The 19,476-nt window shown below is 40.9% G+C and overlaps 1 protein-coding gene and 1 pseudogene across 1 annotated transcript; both read left to right on the top strand.

Moving 5' to 3' along the window:
* The first annotated feature begins 365 nt into the window (after positions 1 to 365).
* Positions 366 to 4,493, top strand: LOC147622876 (serine/threonine-protein kinase PEPKR2-like). Its single transcript, XM_086822499.1, has one exon. The coding sequence runs from the start codon at positions 439 to 441 to the stop codon at positions 1,816 to 1,818; it is 1,380 nt and encodes a 459-aa protein (XP_086678625.1). The 5' UTR covers positions 366 to 438; the 3' UTR covers positions 1,819 to 4,493.
* On the top strand, positions 2,044 to 4,493 carry LOC147622877 (serine/threonine-protein kinase PEPKR2-like; annotated as a pseudogene).
* Positions 4,494 to 19,476: the final 14,983 nt, after the last annotated feature.

Raw genomic sequence — 19,476 nt, 5'->3', positions numbered from 1 at the left:
GTCGTTAATATTAATTAATGCCCGCGCATAGCAAGCACTAATTAATGCACCACAAATAAAAGCGTCAAATTAATGTGTTAGAGTGAATGTGTAGTTCGTTTTGATTTATCCTAATCTCAATATAAACCAGCCAGCCATTTTGGATTTCTAGGACAAATTGGGAGAAACTTTTCGCAAGAAGTTCACTTTGGCATCTAATTAAGTTTGGAAGTAGTAGATCACAAAGGTTCATTTTGCTTTTTTGGAACAATTTGCTTTTGACCCTTTTAGCGTGTGGGCTACATCTGCTTTTTACTCTCTACTTTACACCTGAAAAGCAGAATCAAAAAGCAAAATCAGAAGAACAAATTCAGCAACATCGAGCAGCGTTTGGTTCAACAGAAGAAGAAGAAGAAGAAATCAGAGAGCTTGCAGGTAGGAGAAGAAGAAGAAGTTTATATGGCTAGCATAACAGAGAGTGATTTGTGCTCTTGTTGCTCCGTTCTGAAGAGGCAATTGGGTCTTGAGACGCTCCGCGAGCTCGGCAAAGGTGGACAGGGGCTAGTTCTTCTGTGTAGCGATCAGCCCCGCGTCGCTTGTAAGATTATCCTCTCTCATCGTCGTACTCGCTCGCCGCAGCAATCAATCTCACAGCAGAAAGAACAGAGCATAGCTAGCAAAAGGAGGAAATTAGAGGCTCCGGGTTTCGCTGATGACCTGCAACATCAAGTCTCATCCAGGAAAAGAAAACTAAGTGCAGAGGAGCTATCCCAAGACGCGCAGCTTCGATGGGAAGCGGAGGTCCTCCATCACCTCAGCGGCATACCCGGCGTCCTACCCCTGGTTTCCACCATCGAGGGCGATGACGGTTGCTTCCATCTCCTCACCCCCTTCTGCAACGCAGGAGACCTGCTTGGTAAGCTTGATTCTCATCCCCCACAATTCAAGCTTGATGACCGCGAGGCCGCTCCCATAGTGGCTAGCCTTGCTCGCACACTTGCCGCTTGCCACTCCCGTCGCATCATCCACAGGGACGTGAAACCGGGAAACATCCTCTTCCATCGACTGGAGGAGGGCGCCCATCATGAGGATGTATTTCTAGCAGACTTCGGCTTGGCTGCCACCATCGCCCCCGGAGAGATGCTTCACGACCGAGTCGGAACCTCCCGTTACCAGGCTCCTGAGGTTATCCGGGGCAATTACGACCATCGCGCCGATGCTTGGAGTTTGGGCGTCGTCCTTCACCTGCTTCTTACCTCTACTTTGCCTTTCATTGATGGCCTCCCCCATGATGCCCCCGACTCTGCCATCCATCATGCCATCCTATGCAACAAGCTTGAACTCGACACTTTTGGCCTCTCCCCTTCAGCACAAGACCTTCTCAGGGGCATCCTCTGCAAAGACCCCAACTCCAGGCTTACCCTGGCTGAGATCTTGTCTCATCCATGGTTTCTCCTCAACACGGAGCCCATGATCGATGTCAACTTGAAGCATGGAGCTGTATCACAGTCGGTAACTGTTGATGACGCACATGACAGTGCTCCCAAGATTACTAGAAAAACAGGCGTGCGCAGGAGCAGGAAATGCTACCAGCAACATTGTGGTGACATGGCACACACCATTGCTTGTCCTCATGTCCTCAGTGTTGTGGCTCGTCTGCCTTCTCACCCTGGATTACCAATACAGCCAGTTGTTGAAGATGCAGATCATGGGGATGATGAGGATGCCAAGATCACGTCGAGAGTCCACATCCCTATGGGCAGAAAATGCTACCGACAACATTGGCCTGCCATAGCTCATCCTGCCCGAATTGCTACAGCTCCTGGTTTTGTGTGCTAGATCAGAGCTCCTGGCTTCTAGCATGGTATGCTGCTCCATGAAGGCTCAAGATACTTTTCAGAGGGGCTTGCCTGTTCCGTAGCGAAAACACACCCACCAGTGGCCTGGGTGGGCCCCACATGGGCCTGCACACTTTTTTGGAAAGTGTACAGACAAGAAATGTTCAGTATGTGTAGCTGCTAGCATCACCTCAAAATAGAGGGAGAGGGCACTTCTACCTTGAATATGGCTGTGAGCAATCAGAACATAGTCTGGCCTTATCTTCTTGGCTTTTGCTGGAACATAGATGCGCTAGCCGGGATGATGAAACTTGATGTGGCTTCTTATGTGCCATGTATTCTATTGCTAGATGCTGGTCATGGTATGTGGTAAGAATGCAACCCCAAAGACAAGCTGATGTAGAGGAAGTGGAGGGTGGGGGAGGTACCCTCCAAATGGACCTCATAGCTCTGAGTGATGGTTTGCAGATTTTGAGCAAGTTTTTGCTCCTTTCAAGGCACTGCTGCCCTCCAGGCATGAGCTCCCACCCTCTCTCTGATTTGAGGCTTATGGTGTATTACTAATGGAATGTCATGGCCACATGAGCTCATGATCACCACCATTATGCGATCATGTCAATAGATGAGCCTTGGCCCACCCCCCCGGGCCTGCACACTTTTTTGGAAAGTGTACAGACAAGAAATGTTCATTATGTGTAGTGTCACCTCAAAATAGAGGGAGAGGGCACTTCTGCCTTGCATACAACGGCATTGATGTGTCAAACAGAACATAGTCTGGCCTTATGTTCTCGGCTTTTGCTGGAACATAGTTTAGCCAGGATGATGAAACATGACGTGGCTTCTCATGTGCCATGTATTCTATTGCCAGATGCCATGAACAGGTGAACTCACAGTCATGACATGTTCTTTAATTCTTAAGGAGACGTGGCCTGCTTTCTCCAACACCTCAGCGGCATACCCGGCATCCTACCCCTGGTTTCCACCATTGAGGGCGATGGTTGCTTCCATCTCCTCACCCCCTTCTGTGACGCAGGAGACCTCCTTGGTAAACTTGATTCTCATCCCCCGCGATTCAAGCTTGATGACGGCGAGTCCTCTCCCATAGTGGCTAGCCTTGCTCGCACACTTGCCGCTTGCCACTCCCGTGCCATCATCCACAGGGGCGTGAAACCGGGAAACATCCTCTTGCATCGAGTGGAAGGCGCCGATCATGTGGATGTATTTCTAGCAGACTTGGGCTTGGCTGCCACTATTGCCCCGGAGAGATCCTTCATGATCGAGTCGGAACCTCCTGTTACCATGCTCCTGAGGTTATTTGGGGCAAATATGACCATCGCCCCGATGCTTGGAGTTTGGGCGTCGTCCTTCACCTGCTTCTTACCTCTGCTTTGCCTTTCTCCCCCATGATGCCCCTGACTCTGCCATCCATCATGCCATCCTATGCAACAAGCTCGAACTCGACACTTTTGGCCTCTCCCCTTGAGCACAAGACCTTCGCACGGGCATCCTCTACAAAGACCCCGACTCCAGGCTTACCCTAGATGAGATCTTGTCTCATCCATGGCTTGTCCTCAACATGGAGCCCGTGATCGATGCCAACCTGAAGCATGGAGCTGTATCACAGTCGGTAACTGTTGATAAAGCACATGACAGGGCTCCCAAGATTACTAGAAAAACGGGTGTGCACAGGAGCAGGAAATGCTACCAGCAACATCGTGGTGACATGGCACATGCCATCGCTCGTCTTCATGCCCTCAGTGTTGCCAATACAGCCAGTTGTTGATGATGCAGATCACGGGGATGATGAGGATGCCAAGATCACATCGAGAGTCCGCATCCCTATGGGCAGAAAATGCTACCGACAACATTGGGATGCCATCGCTCATCCTGCCCGAATTACTACAACTCCTGGTTTTGTGTGCTAGATCAGAGCTCCTGGCTTCTAGCATGGTATGCTGTTCCGTGAAGGCTCAAGATCCTTTTCAGAGGGGCTCTCCTGTTGCGTAGCAACCCCTCCCCCCTTTTGGGTGCGTCCCACATGGGCCTGCACACTTTTTTGGAATGTGTACAGACAAGGTATGTGTAGCATTGCCCATGAGGTGATAGCTCAAGTGGTGAAGGTGTTTTCCAGGACCAAGGGGTCCAGGGTTCAAAACCCCCTTGGTGCTTCCTCGGTGGCATCGCCTACGGGTGGATAAATAAGCGCCTGGGGGTGGTGGAAAATCAGTAACTACGGGGGGATCTTGGGCCTAAGGCCAGTTCGAAAGAAAAAAAAAGGGTGTGTGCTACACATCACCTCAAAATAGAGGGAGAGGGCACTTCTACCTTGAATATGAGGCTGTTTGCGACGGCATCGATGTGCCAAACAGAACATGGTCCAGCCTTATGTTCTGGGCTTTTGCTGGAACATAGATGTGCTAGCCGGGATGATGAAACTTGATGTGGCGTGTCATGTGCCATGTATTCTATTGCCAGATGCCATGAACATCAAATCATCTAGAACTCTGATTAATCTGCTGCCTTCCTCACTAAGTTTAAAGAAGATGGGTAGCACTTGAATCTTCTCTGTGATGCAATTCAATACTTACAGCACCACAGTGTGAAATTATAAGGCATTCAGCTTGTTACATGCTTCCATTCACATTGAGATAATAGCATGCCTCTGAGAAAGACATTGAGAGAAAGACGCTTAACTTCTGAACAGTATGTGTACTGTTGTCCAATGTGTAGTTTCTTTACATATCAAGTGTAGAAGAAGAGACTTCAAAATTAAGGTCGTTTTTCGAAGAAAAGAAAATCTTTTAAAGTGAGCAGGGGCTAGTCCCCTTATACATAGCACTTGAATGTGCTGCCTGCTTCATCATATTCAATGAAGAAGGCCAGCACTTGAATCAGCTCTGTATTCTAATAAAAAGCTTGAAACACTACAGTCTGCAATTACAAGTGGTAGCATAATCTTCAAGGTTTTGAACTAGTGATCTTGGAGTAAATTTGATCTTGGCAGTGGCCCGTTGGGAATCCCTGGTAGATTTACATTTACGTATTATAAGGACATTCTGAACCTCAATCCACCGTAGCCATTACTGGAACTATGTGAATACAATCAAGCAAAGTTTCATACAAAGCGGACTTTTCAGCTTGAGGAACACTAGTTTTGAATTGATGTTAATGTGCTAAATATGGGGCGGCTTTTGAGATGATAATTTTGATTTCAAATGTTCACGCACGTAATACCCTTAACACTATCTCACAAATCACAATCACATCATCAGACATGTTTATCATCATTTGTCTTGTTTTTGAGCCAGATGAGCTTTGCGGGGGGTCACCAACTTTGGCAAGTTTATCCACCTTTGGCCAAGTTTTCCTGGATGAACATGTCACAACGCCAGTCTCTGTTGTGTATATCCTGCGCAAACCTTTTGGGACAATGAACACGGGGCACTTTGTCTTGATTATTGTGAGGCCTCTTGCAACCAGCCAATATTGCTTGAGACCAATCTTCAAGGGTAAGAATGCAACCCCAAAGACAAGCTGATGTAGAGGATGTGGGGGGTGGGGGAGGTACTCTCCAAATGGACCTCATAGCTCTGAGTGATGGTTTGCAGATTTTGAGCAACCCCTTTGAAGGCGCTGCTGCCCTTCAGGCATGAGCTCCCACCCTCTTTCTGATTTGAGGCTTCTGGGGTATTACCGCCACACCGCTACATGAGCTCATGATCACCACCATTATGCTGTCATGTGAATAGATGAGCGTTGGGCAAGAGCACATAGCATTGGTAGCTGTTTTGTGGATAGCAGTGTCATTGGATATATATATATCACAAATATTAAGATCCTTAAGCACTCGTCAACAGCATCATATCTATCAAAGCAACGCCAAGCCTAGCAGTATTGGTTTTCCCTTGTGTGGCAATCATAGCCTTTCTAACTCATTTATCACGTTGAGTTTGGTGAAATAGGCTGAAACATTCTCGATACAAGGTTTGATTACAAAAATGTAAGTCATAATAACAATTGTGGTAATATTTGCCTAACAATGGCAAGTGCAAATAGCACATGGTTTGTGGGACTTCATTTCACCGTCCTCGTGTCTAAAAGGCACGGTGCATTTAAGAGGGGGTTCAAGTGGGATCGACGGCTTAGGGGGGCCCGGTTGTGGGCGGGGGCGATCCGGGCCGTTGGATCCCCGAAAGTAAACTAGGGCCGCCCGATAATAAACTAGGGTCCCAAAGTAAACTAGGGCTGCCCGCATAACAAAATCATATATTAATATGGGTCGGATAGACTAGCTAGCAGAAATTATAGCCTAATGGTAAGACTATGGCCTCCCTAACGGCATGTCGTGGGTTCAAATCCTTTCTTTTGCAATTTGAGACTTAGACAAAAAAATTATAAGTCCAAACTCGGGAACTAGAGTAAACTAGGCAATTTGGCAAGCCCGACTTTACTGCGGGGTGGCCCTAGTTTACTTTGGGGCCCTAGATCTTTTATAAACTAGGGGAGGCGAAGCACGACATCTCAAAAAAAAACTTGGCCTGTGAAGTAAACTAGGATCCCTAGTTTACTTCATAGGCCAAGTGCGGACATCACAAAAAAAACTCGGCTTGTGAAGTAAACTAGGATCCCTAGTTTACTTCATAGGCAGAGTTTTTTTTTTGCCCGAGTTTACTTTTGGCGATCCGATGGCTCTGAGAGCTAGGCAGCCTGTTTGTTCTAGCACAGACAGGAGAGATTGAGCCTATTTGCTCTAGCGAGAGAAGTGAGGAAGGAGGATAAAAACATTAATAGCTCTTTTAGTTTAGGGTTTGCTCTGCCAATGTGAGGTGAAAAGGGAGCCATTCTATACTTTGGTCCACCTTCCAATTAATCCTTTGGTCTCTTTATTCACATACCCTAGCCATTAATCTTTCATTCCACACTTTCTCATCTACCTTTTTTTTTGGGAGCAAAGGGTAGTTCACATCCAGAGTGATCCACATGGATTTGAGCTGTTCACATGCAATGATTGAGTTCACTCACTTGCCTTGAGCCTTGAGGAGGTTGTTCATGCACAACGTGGTAGTTTTGAGCCTTGTTCACATGGGGTGAGCCTTGAGGAGGTTATTTACACACATTGGGCCGATTTGGCGTATTTGGGAGTGGTGCTTTGTGGGGAGTGTTCACATGTAGATATGGGTGTTTCTTATTACCTCTATCCCTCTTATGATCAACACTATGTATACAGTTTCGATTCTATTATTAATCCTAATTGCATGAGATCAGCTGTGGCACTATCTTTGTGGTTACGGGATCGCTACTTTGACTTGCCATTTTGTGCTTTGTATCACAGGTCTTTCGCCGCTCTCACATATACCTTTGGCACTTTGAGACTCAGACCTCTAGACCTTTACTCGTCGACTTCATGCTATGATGCGGAGGATTACTCATGCCATCGGTGGTTATTTGAGCTCGAGGCATTGATACCTCATCACTCGAGGTATTTGTTTCATGAGGTGAATGTACATGACAGATGGTCCACATGTTGTGGTCATGGCGATTTTATTATTTCAGTGCCACCTCAACATAGATGGTGTGGCATTGTTCACATGGGATGGGTCTTCCTTGTTTGAGTGTCCCACACTCTTGAGCCTCTACGACTATGTTTTCGAGGATGTAGACTATGCCGACTCAGATTCAGATGACCATGATGATGTATCATTGTGGACACATACACATGATGATATTGTTGTATCACACAAACATACACTGATGATATTGATGTTATCGTACACACATACAAATGATGATTGATATGCGTGCACATGATGCCACTGACACATATGCACATGATGATGATGCATGCGATAGTGATAGTGAGAGTAATGTGTGTGAGTTAGATCATGTGGGCATGATCTTGATGGGAGGGATGGCAGTGAACATTCTGAGCATTATGATTGATGATACGCTTATGTCTACCTACTTTCCAGTCAATCATAGTGATGCATTAGGAGATATGGATGCATTAGACTATCATGTGGATCAATTTTTGATTAGTGATGCATCCATTGGCATGCATGAGATTGGGGATGATGATACCTTACATGTTGATGAGCATACGATAGTGCATGAGGAGCACAGACCTAAGTTCCTAGTGCTAGATAAGTCAGGCTACTCTTTTAGGTCTTCTATTCGGGGATATCTATGATTCTATCTCTACTCCTAGCTCTCATAGCATACCTGCTGGTAGCATTCACTTAGGTTTAGTGCATATGTTTGGGTAGTCAGGCATTGCACATGAGCATAGCCACAATTTTGTTAAGGTGAGACCTCGTAGGAGAGAGGATTATGCATATGGATCTAGAGAGATTTTCATTTGATCTAGATATGTACTTAGATCCACTTTTATTGGAGATAGATCTATCTTGGGATGTAGGCCATATAGGAGCATCATGGATTGGTATGTATCATTCTTATAGGGGTGACCTTAGTGATCTTCGATATTCTGAGGTTTATAAGCGTGCATTCACGGCATTAGGAACATGTGTGGGGACCTAGGAACATGTGTGGCCCAGTATACATGCATCCCGAGATATGAACGTGTAGTTGGATACCTGCAAACTTATGTACATGCAATCAGAAGTGAGAATGCGCATTTCTAGTTTGCCATGTTGTGAGGGGAAATCTAAGCCCCTCACAAACATGATGTGTGTATATATAGATTGTGTGTATGATAGTGTTGTGTGAATCCAAGGTAGCCAAAGACGTGTGGCAAGCAAATGAAAAATGCAAATGTGCTAAACCAAAATAGAAGCAATACGAGCAATCATGGAAGCCAGGCGGCATAATCTTCTAGAAGAGAACAAACGCGGCAACAGTGCTTGAAGAGGAAAAGGGGTGATTAATCGAGTGTGGTTGATAGCAGTAAGGTTGGAGAGACCACCAGGAAAGAACTGTAGTTGTGTGGGCTTTTGTAGGTCTCAGTGTAGCACGCTGGAGATGCCTACATGTCTTTCTAGGTCTACAAAGAAGAGTCAGATGCAGTGAGGGAGGAGTGTTTGGATCAAAGCACAAGGAGGTAGCCAAGCGAAGGATTGGCCAAGGTGTTTCTTGGATTCTCTAAGCAAAACCTCTGTTACAAACGTGATCCAGATTAGAACTTCTTTGACTATACCTATTTGTTAGTTGAAAGCTGGTTAGTGGAGGATGAAGATGATGATGATGTGAAGTTTGAAGTTGCGGGTCTATTTGTGGCAGATCCAGAAAGTTTCTTGTGCTTTCTTTTTTTTAAAGCCCAAGGTCTCAGGCTTGTTGAGATTGTTTGTTTGGTTTGAATGAAGGGTAGAGTGTTTTGAGCTTGTGTTTTTTTTGTAGTTTGGTGAGTTTTTGTGCCTTGATGATTTATTTGTGTTGAGTTGAGTTGAGATGATGGAGAAGGGATCTCTGAGAGGGCAGATTAAGTGTCTTTTTGTGCCTTGATGATTTATTTGTGTTGAGTTGAGTTGAGTGAGATGATGGAGAAGGGATTTCTGAGAGGGTAGATTAAGTGTCTTTTGTGCCAGAACTGATTCTGAGTTAGAATTAGAAGAGAAAGTATATAGAGTTAGTTCTATGTAAGCAGAACATCAGAACCATCATCTGGGAGTAAGAGGATCTTGAGCTAACTTGTTTGAGTGTGTAAGAAGTGTTTTTGGGCCTCGTATGATAGTCAGAGCTATTAGCTACTATTACCAGTAGGAAGGTTTTATGTTCTGAGTGCTTTCTGTGTGTGGCAGCAGTGATTCAGGTGCTGTCAGTTGAGTATCCATTGTGACGGGATTTTGTGTGGTTTGAGTGGTGTGAGCAACTAGAAGTGCTAGTTGACTCAGAAAAGAGAGATTCTACTTCAGCTAGGTCAGAGCTAGTCATTCTCAAGAGGAAAGTCATTCATCAGAGTTAGCTATGGGCTTGTAGCTGTTGGCAGCAAAGAGCCTGTGAGGTGATATCCCTTCAAGTTTGGAGTGGTCTGAGAGCTAGGGAGAGTCTGCGGACACATAGGAAAAGGACGTGGGATCTACGGCTAAGGAGCCGATTTTGTGCGGGGGCGATTCGGGCCATCGGATCGCCAAGTTTTTTTTGAGATGTCGTGCTTCCCCTCCCCTAGTTTACAAAAGATCTAGGGCCCCAAAGGAAACTAGGGCCGTGCCCTGCAGTAAAGTTGAGCTTGCCATATTGCCTAGTTTACTCTAGTTCCCGAGTTTGGACTTAGATTTTTTTTTTGGCCTAAGTCTCAAAATGCAAAAGATGTCATGTTTCGCCTCCCCTAGTTAGATCTAAGGCCCTAAAGTAAACTAGGGCGGCTCCGCACAGTAAAGTCAAGCTTGCCATATTGCCTAGTTTACTCCAGTTCCTGAGTTTGGACTTATAATTTTTTTGCCTAAGTCTCAAAATGCAAAAGAAATGATTTGAACCCACGACGTGCCGCATGGGAGGCCACAGTCTTACCATTAGACTGTGGCGAGTTTGGACTTATAATTTTTTTGCCACAGTCTCAAAATGCAAAAGATGTCATGTTTCGCCTCCCCTAGTTAGATCTAAGGCCCTAAAGTAAACTAGGGCGGCTCCGCACAGTAAAGTCAAGCTTGCCATATTGCCTAGTTTACTCCAGTTCCCAAGTTTGGACTTATAATTTTTTTGCCTAAGTCTCAAAATGCAAAAGAAATGATTTGAACCCACAACGTGCCGCATGGGAGGCCACAGTCTTACCATTAGGCTATAATTTTTGCTAGCTAGGATTTCCGGCCCATATTAATATATTCTTTTATTATGTGGGGCAGCCCTAGTTTACTTTGGGGCCCTAGTTTACTATCAGACGGCCCTAGTTTACTTTTGGGAATCCGACGGCCCAGATCGACCCCGCCCAAAATCGGCCCCCTCAGCCATCGATCCCACTTGAACCCCCTCTTAAATGCACCGTGCCTTTTAGACACGAGGTTTCACTGTGAGTACTTGAAGACTGGGCTTTGGCTTTTTTTGCAGGTGTAACTTGTGGTGTGTGCACTTTCTTTTCTTTCTTCTCACTTCTCTTGTGCAGCAAGTGCGAATCATCTCCCACTTCCTTGTTCAAATTAGCCTTGTCTTAGCCTCCTTTGGCGCTCCCATGCACTTTTGCAAATAGGTTTTTGGCCTAAGACGTGACTCCCACATCCTTGTTCAACTCACGCTTCTTTTGGCCTTTGACCATATAGGATTTCTCATCATTCATGGTAGGTTTGGGTAGTGAAGCATCTCCCACCTTGTTCTGCTTCTCGGTGGATTCACTCACAATAAAGGGGGACGTCACCTGCGTGCATGAACCTCACAAAAACCTCCTGTATATGATGCTCATAAGATGATAACACCCCTATTAAGCTTATAAGGGTTTTTTCTTTAGCATTTACACCCCCCCTCTCCTTAGATTAAAGTATGTTACTTTGAACCTTATTGAGTGAACATAAGTACTTCATGCATGATACTAAGAAATAGATGGTAAGTATTATAAAATCATCACTGTAAATCACCCCCCCAAGGCCCCCTCCCCCTAACTTAAATTTAAGATTTAGTATTTACCTAAATACATGGCCTTACCCCTACCTTATAAAGCTTATGCCTCATTTAAAAAAAACCCCCCTCTTGTACACTCACGTGATATCATAAGTTTTCTAAGAGTGAATCCCCTAGGTTCTGGCCTTACCCCTACCTTATAAAGCTTATGCCTCATTTAAAAAAAACCCCCCTCTTGTACACTCACGTGATATCATAAGTTTTCTAAGAGTGAATCCCCTAGGTTCTGGTCACCCTTCTCTTGGCCTCCTCCTTTAGTGCTATGCTCACCCTTCTGTTTTGCAAGAGGTTTGGGCAGTGAAGTGTCTCGGTGCTTGGTCAGCTCACCCTTCTCTTTAACCCATCCTTTAGTGCTATGTACTTCATCCTTAGGTTTTGCATCATCTCGGTGCTTGGTCAGCTCACCCTTCTCTTTGCCCCCTCCTTTCAGTGCTATGCACTTCATCCATAGGTTTTGCTCCTTGCCTTTTTGCCACCTCTTTCTCCAGCTCAATCTTCATGACTCCTACTGCCTGTCCCTTGTTCAATGCAACATTCCCTTCTCTTTCTGATATGTCTTTAATCACTTTTGTTTATAATTTCCTTGTCTAGGTCACCTCTTTCTGTTGCTTCATTCATACCTATCTACACTTTAGATATTATAGCTACCACAAAATCATTAGCATCATGATCCTTAGAATTACCGTGTGGCGGCTTGGCTGCATCCTACAAGTTCCCCTTCTCTACACCCTGGCCTTTGCTCCCCCTTCTCTCATTAGATGTACACTTTAGATACAATAGCTACCACAGAGTCATTAGCATCATCATCCTTAGAATTACCGTGTGGCTTGGCTGCATCCTGCAAATTCCCCTTCTCTACACCCTGGCCTCTGCTCCCACTGCTCTCACTATATGTACTCTGACTAGCCTCCTCCGTGCTCTCATCTATGCATGTGCTCTCGTCCAGATCCTTTCCTGCCTTTTTTAGTTTCGATATATTATTATCATTACTGTTAGAGCTGTCCTCTTCGCTATCGATATCCTCTCCGCTATCATGGCCATAACTGTTACTAGCTTCAATGTTTATTGGTGGTGAAGGTATTTAGTCTCGACACAGTGGTCCCCTTAGGTGGATGCTTATTGTTAAAGGAATCAATTCTGTAAGATTCCTCCGGCTTTTGAGATGTGCAGGTGTAAGAACCTACCCTTCTGATCTTATATTTATTCCCCTCTCTGAAATAAAAGAAAGATCCTGTTTTGGCCTAGAGAGAGAAAATGTCTAGAGGGGGGTAATTCAAAATTGAGATATTTTTTGATATAAAAATCCTCCTAGTGTCTAAAATGGTTTCCCCTGAAACAGATATTCAAAAAGAAATTTTCAATGTGCAATTGGAATAAATTGAAATCAGGTAAAAAGAACCTTAGCCTAAGGGTCCAGATTTTTTGAAATTTTTGAATTAAGGTTCCTATGGACCAATTAGATTAATCCAAATGTAAGGAGGAGATAAATGGAAGAATAAAAGAAAATCCCCCAAAAATGAGTAAATCCTCACATAAGATGAAGAGTTGACTAAGGACAAGGTTATTAGTTAAAAAAAGAAGTCTAGATATTTAGAAGAAATGATGCATTTTTGACACCTCAATGTGAGGAATTTTCCTCATGAAGGAGGCGCCTCTTTCACATGTGTGGTTGAGTTTTAAACTCACAAATAATGAGATATTTTCATCTCTCCTCTCTTCTGCTTCAACTAGATCCAAAAAGCAAGTTAAACTGACCTAAAAATGGTCAAAAATTGGCCAAACTGATCTGGAAAGGCTCACTTTTTCCTATAAATGAAGCCTCTCCCTTTGTAAATGGTTAATAGTGTTTTATGCACTGTTACTCTACTCCTCTCCAGCGCCAAAAATAGTGAATTCATTGATAATTCATTTGTTTTTGACCATTTGCTCTTCAAAAGAATTGGTGGCCACTCTTGTTGCAAACAAGAGTAGATCCCTCAAACCATCAAGAGGCCAAAGGAAAGCTCATAAAACTCCTAGTAAGTTAGAAATTCTACTTTTTCTTATTCTATTTTATGGTTTTCTGATTTTTGCTTTCTTTAAAATGAAAATGGATGTTATGCCTTGCTGGAAAGGCTTTCCCCCTTCTCTTCATTATTGAATTCAGCCTTTCTTTATCTTAGATGTGCAATCAAATTGATGGAATTAAACTTTTCATATTGTTTACTCTTAATAAAGTAGAAATTTATTAGATTAGAATGATTTAAATCATCTTGGATAATTTCTAAAAAATTTTAGAGTGAAAAATTTAAAAAATGGTCAGCCATACAAAGGAGGTTATGGCAAAATTTTCTTAAATTTGGTGAAGTAAGTTTTATCTTTTTATTATTCAAAAAGAGTAATCCCCACCGCTTGTGTATTCTAAAAGTGTTATTTTTATTCTATGCATAGAAAAATGCATATTAGAAATTTTTTATTATAAAAGTGTTATTTTCATTAGAATTAATTTCTATGCATAGAAAGATGCATAAAGAAATTTATTTTTATTTCAAAAGAGTTACTCTCATCAATTTTGATTTTATGCATAGAAAGATGCATAACAAAATTTATTTTTATTTCAAAAGAGTTATTCTCATTAATTTTGATTTTATGCATAGAAAGGTACATAAAGAAATTTATTTTTATTTCAAAAGAGTTATTCTCATTAATTTTGATTTTATGCATAGAAATATGCATAAAAAATTTTATTTTTATTTCAAAAGTTATTCTCCTTAAAATTAGATTTATGCATAAATAGATGCATAAATGGATTTTTATAAAAGTGTTATTTCCCACTGAAGTTGTTCTTATTCATAAATAGATGCATAAAGAATCTTTAGATCAAAAATAAGAATTCTCTTACATTCTATAAATAGATGTGATATGAATAAGATAGATGAGAATGAATAGAGAATGGATGTGATGAGAATAGAAGTGATGAGAATGAGAGGTAAATAGATGTGATGAGATGTGATGTGAATCAGATAAATGTGAATGAATAGATGAGATGTGATGTCATGTGAATCAGGATGTATGGAAGATGTGGATGGATGTGTGGATAATGTGGATTGATGTGGATGGATGTATGGATGATGCGGATTGATGTGGATGTGATATGAATGGATGTATGGATGATGTGGGTTGATGTGTGGATAATGTGGATTGACGTGAAGGGATGTATGGAAGATGTGGATGGATGTGTGGATAATGTGGATTGATGTGGATGGATGTATGGATGATGTGGATTAATGTGTGGATAATGTGGATTGACGTGAATGGATGTATGGATGATGTGGATTGATGTGTGGATAATGTGGATGGATGTATGGATGATGTGGATTGACGTGTGGATTGATGTGGATGGATGTATGGAATATGTGGATGGATGTGTGGATAATGTGGATTGATGTGGATGGATGTATGGATGATGTGGATTGATGTGGATGATGTGGATGGATGTATGGATGATGTGGGTTGATGTGTGGATAATGTGGATTGACATGAAGGGATGTATGGAAGATGTGGATGGATGTGTGGATAATGTGGATTGATGTGGATGGATGATGTGGATGGATGTATGGATGATGTGGATTGATGTGTGGATGATGGGATTGGATGTGATTTCATGTGGGAATGATGTGATGTGATAGGGATCGATGAAGAAAAAAAATTGTGGGAAGATGAGAAAAGATGGGGACTAATGTGAAAGGATGTGGAGTGATGAGAAAAGATGGAAATATTGTTGGAACTGTATTTGTATGTGAAATCTGTTTTTAAATGACTGTTTTATGTCAAGAATGCTGGGGAAGCATTTTGACCGTCTTGTGAATGAGGTCGTGGGGACCTATCTGTTAAAGTTGCAACTGCTGAGACGGAGAGTCAACGGAGGACGTCTCGCATAGCAAGGTCGGCCGAGGTCTTGACCAGTCTCGGTTTGATTTATATGGTGAGCTTCCGATACAGTGGATGAGGGACCAAGGAAACGGCCTATGAGTGAAGTGCTAGGTGACCTGCGAAGGATCCTAGAGGGTGCTGACCATACCGTGCTCGGGCTCTGGGTCACCGAAGATACCCACACGTACGTCGGGGAAGATATTGGAACAAGGAGTAAGAGTTGTTTTCCGAATTCGGGCATGGATCTGGTTGATTAACCTTGCTGGTCCTCAACGGATGAGTCCATGGCTCTTTTATATGGATCTTGCTGATCTTCAACGGAGACTCCATTTTTATTAAAGTGAATACTTGCCGGTTACTATGAGCTAGGAACTATCTGAGTGGACAAGGGGTGAGTGTTTTGGTTGCCAATGATGCCATAGGTACACCGATGAAGGAATGTTTGGAAATAAGGATTTAAATGGATAATTAGAGGATTATGATCAGTGACACTATGGTTTCATTAAATGATTATTTTAAAGATTGTTGAATCTGTGAAAAAGGAAATTTCATATTGGGTGTGTAAAGTTTGCATGAATATCCAGCTAGGAGGCCTGGGAACTTTTTTAGCTAGGAGGCCTGGGAACTTTTTTCCCTGGTACCCGGGACAACCTAACCAAATTCTTAATTGGATCCCATCACTACAGTGGTTGGGCGGTTGGCTAATCCATGGGACTGGATGGGGTTAGTACGCTGGAGTGATGGATCCCTAAATTGAGACTCAATTCTGTTCTGGTTCGATAGATGAAGTAAATCCCGGACAGAAATTGTTCTATGGAAAAGAATCAACGGCTGTGCCTCTCAATGAGGAAAAAAGCATTGGTCTCTATGATCCAAGTACAATCTTTTCCCTAATCTGACTATGGGGTTTTGTCAGATCAGTTCAGTTAGTTAAGGCTTTTGACTACGTTAGAGAAAAGTTATCCTGGAGGAATCGCCCGTGCTTTCCGGGCAAGGGAAGTTTTTTCGGGTTCAATTTTGGAAGAATCGATGGATTAGTCTCTTGTTCAAATATCCGTGGGCAAGGCCTCGAGTGTGGGACCCTGCCCCGCGCAAGAAGTGCTACTTTCGCTGCTAGCACCCCTAAATTTGTGGCGCGGTGGGGATAGGGACCTCACAAATTCCCACATCATCCTTGACCATTCCTGGCATGCTAGCTCATAAAAACAAGGTGGGTGCCAGTTTTTTAGCACATAATTTATCTTAATCATAATGCTCAATAGCATAGCTAGATTAGGCAAAGTGTTAAGTAGAACATGTTAACATTAGGTAAAGTGGTACTTAGCACTTTGTACATGAGAAAGAAGGCTAAAATATATGAGCTAGTGACCTTAGACAATGTTATTTAGCAGCCTACTAAGTTGAACTAAGGTAAGCAACTATTAATTAACAGTGCCTAATGTCACTAGATTCTATTTAGCATTTTGGCTCATGTAGCAAGGTGCTATTTAGCTACTAACATTAGGTAAAATGGTATTTAGCACCTACTACATGAGCCAAAATGCTAAATAGCAGTTGGTGTCATTGGGTACTGCTAATTAGTAGTTGTTGACTTGAACTATGACTGGGTGCTATTTAACAAAGTACTAATTAGCACATCTCTAGACCTGTTAAGTAGGACTTGCTTGGCATAGTGCTAATTACCACCAGCTAACGTCCTGCATAGTTCTTAATAGCACATCCTTCTCCTAGATGGTTCTGATTAGCACTCTACAATATGTTAACACGTGCTACTTATTAGCACTCTATAGTATGTCTACAGGTGCTAATTAGCACTTTGTAGTATACCTACAGATGCACACCTATAGATATATTACAGAGTGCTAGTTAGCAAGTGTTGACATACTACAGAGTGCTAATTAGCACATGTAGATTATATTGCAGGATGCTACTTAGCACTCGTAGACACACTATAAAGTGCTAATTAGCACCTCTAGACATTTTACAAAGGCTTATTTAGCACCAGTTAACATGAAAACTAGCTTAACCACACATCTAAAATGAACTTACCTCCATCAAAACCTTGGAATCCCACACAGGACATGTGTAAGATTCCTCCCCCAGGTCCTCTTTGTCATTTTCAAGCATAGAAGATGCATTTTGATTATTTGTATAAAAGAAATTTAGTTTTATTATAAAAGTATTACTTTCATTATAATTGATTTTCATACATAAAGTATGCATAAAAGATTATTTTTTTAATTATAAAAGTGTTACTTTTATCATATTTCATTTTCATGCATAAAGTATGCATAAAAGATTATTGTTTTTATTATAAAAGTGTTACTTTTATCATATTTGATTTTCATGCATAAAGTATGCATAAAAGATTATTTTTTTATTATAAAAGTGTTACTTTTATCATATTTGATTTTCATGCATAAAGTATGCATAAAAGATTATTTTTTTATTATAAAAGTGTGATTTTCATCATAAATAATTTTTATGCGTAAATGGGTGCATAGAAGATATTTTTTTAATATTAAAAGTGTGATTTTCATCATGAAAGATTTTTATGCATAGAAGATATTTTTTTAAAAGTGTGATTTTCATCATAAAAGATTTTTATGCATAAACATATGCATAGAAGATATTTTTTATATTAAAATAGTGATTTTTATCATAAAAGATTTTTATGCATAAACATATGCATAGAAGATATTTTTTTAATATTAAAAGTGTGATTTTCATCATAAATGATTTTTATGCATAAACATATGCATAGAAGATATTTTTTATATATATTAAAAGTGTGATTTTCATCATAAAAGATTTTAATGCATAAACATATGCATAGAAGATATTTTTTATATATTAAAAGTGTGATTTTCATCATAAAAGATTTTTATGCATAGAAGATATTTTTTTATATTAAAAGTGTGATTTTCATCATAAATGATTTTTATGCATAAACATATGTATACAAGATATTTTCTTTATATTAAAAGTGTGATTTTCATCATAAAAGATTTTTATGCATATAGAAGATATTTTTTAATATTAAAAGTGTGATTTTTATCATAAAAGATTTTTATGCATAGAAGATTTTTTTATATAGTAAAAGTGTGATTTTCATCATAAAAGATTTTTATGCATAAACATATGCATAGAAGATATTTTTTTATATTAAAAGTGTGATTTTCATCATAAAAGATTTTTATGCATAAACATATGCATAGAAGATATTTTTTTATATTAAAAGTCTGATTTTCATCATAAAAGATTTTTATGCATATAGAAGATATTTTTTTATATTAAAAGTATGATTTTCATCGTAAAAGATTTTTATGCATAAACATATGCATAAAATATATTTTTTTAATATTAAAAGTGTGATTTTCATCATAAATGATTTTTATGCATGGGTGCATAGAAGATATGTTTTTTATATTCAAAGTGTGATTTTCATCATAAATGGATTTTATGCATAAGAGAAATTTTTTTATTCTAAAAGTGTAATTCCTACTAAATTGGATTTATGCATGGAAAGATGCATAAAGAATTTATTTTATTCCAAAAGTGTCATTCTTATTTAAAATGAATTTATGCATAGGAAGATGCATAAAAGATTGTTTTTTATTTCGAAAGTGTTATTCTCCTTAAAATGGAATTTATGCATAAATAGATGCGTAAATAAATCTTATATCAAAAATAAGAATTCTCTTGTATTCTATAAATAGATATGAGGATGTGAAACGAATCAAATAGATGAAAATGAATGAGGAATAGATGGAGATGTATGAATGTGGAATATGGATATGGATGTATGGATGTGGATGTATGAATGTGGAATATGGATATGGATGTGGATGTATGAATGTGAACGCGGATGTGAATGTATGATATAGATATATGGATGTGAATGTGGATGTGGATGTATTGATGTAGATGCGGATGTGGATGTATGAATGAAGATGTGAAAATGGATGTATGAATGTGAATGTGGATGTGGATGTATGTATGAATGTGAACGCGGATGTGAATGTATGATATAGATGTATGGATGTGAATGTGGATGTGGATGTGGATGTGGATTTATGGATGTGGATGTATGAATGTGAATGTGAATGTGAAAATGGATGTATGGATGTAGCTGTGAATGTGGATGTATGGATGTAGATATGGATGTGGATGTATAGATGTGAAT

The sequence above is a fragment of the Cibotium barometz genome, chromosome 28 (assembly GCF_041138505.1).
Source record: "Cibotium barometz isolate CiBa-2024 chromosome 28, ASM4113850v1, whole genome shotgun sequence".
Taxonomy (NCBI): domain Eukaryota; kingdom Viridiplantae; phylum Streptophyta; class Polypodiopsida; order Cyatheales; family Cibotiaceae; genus Cibotium; species Cibotium barometz.
This window is presented reverse-complemented; position numbering and strand designations above follow the sequence as displayed.

What these genes read in the sequence shown, in the direction of transcription:
- LOC147622876 (XM_086822499.1), top strand. Translation starts at nt 439, where the DNA reads ATGGCTAGCATAACAGAGAGTGATTTGTGCTCTTGTTGCTCCGTTCTG.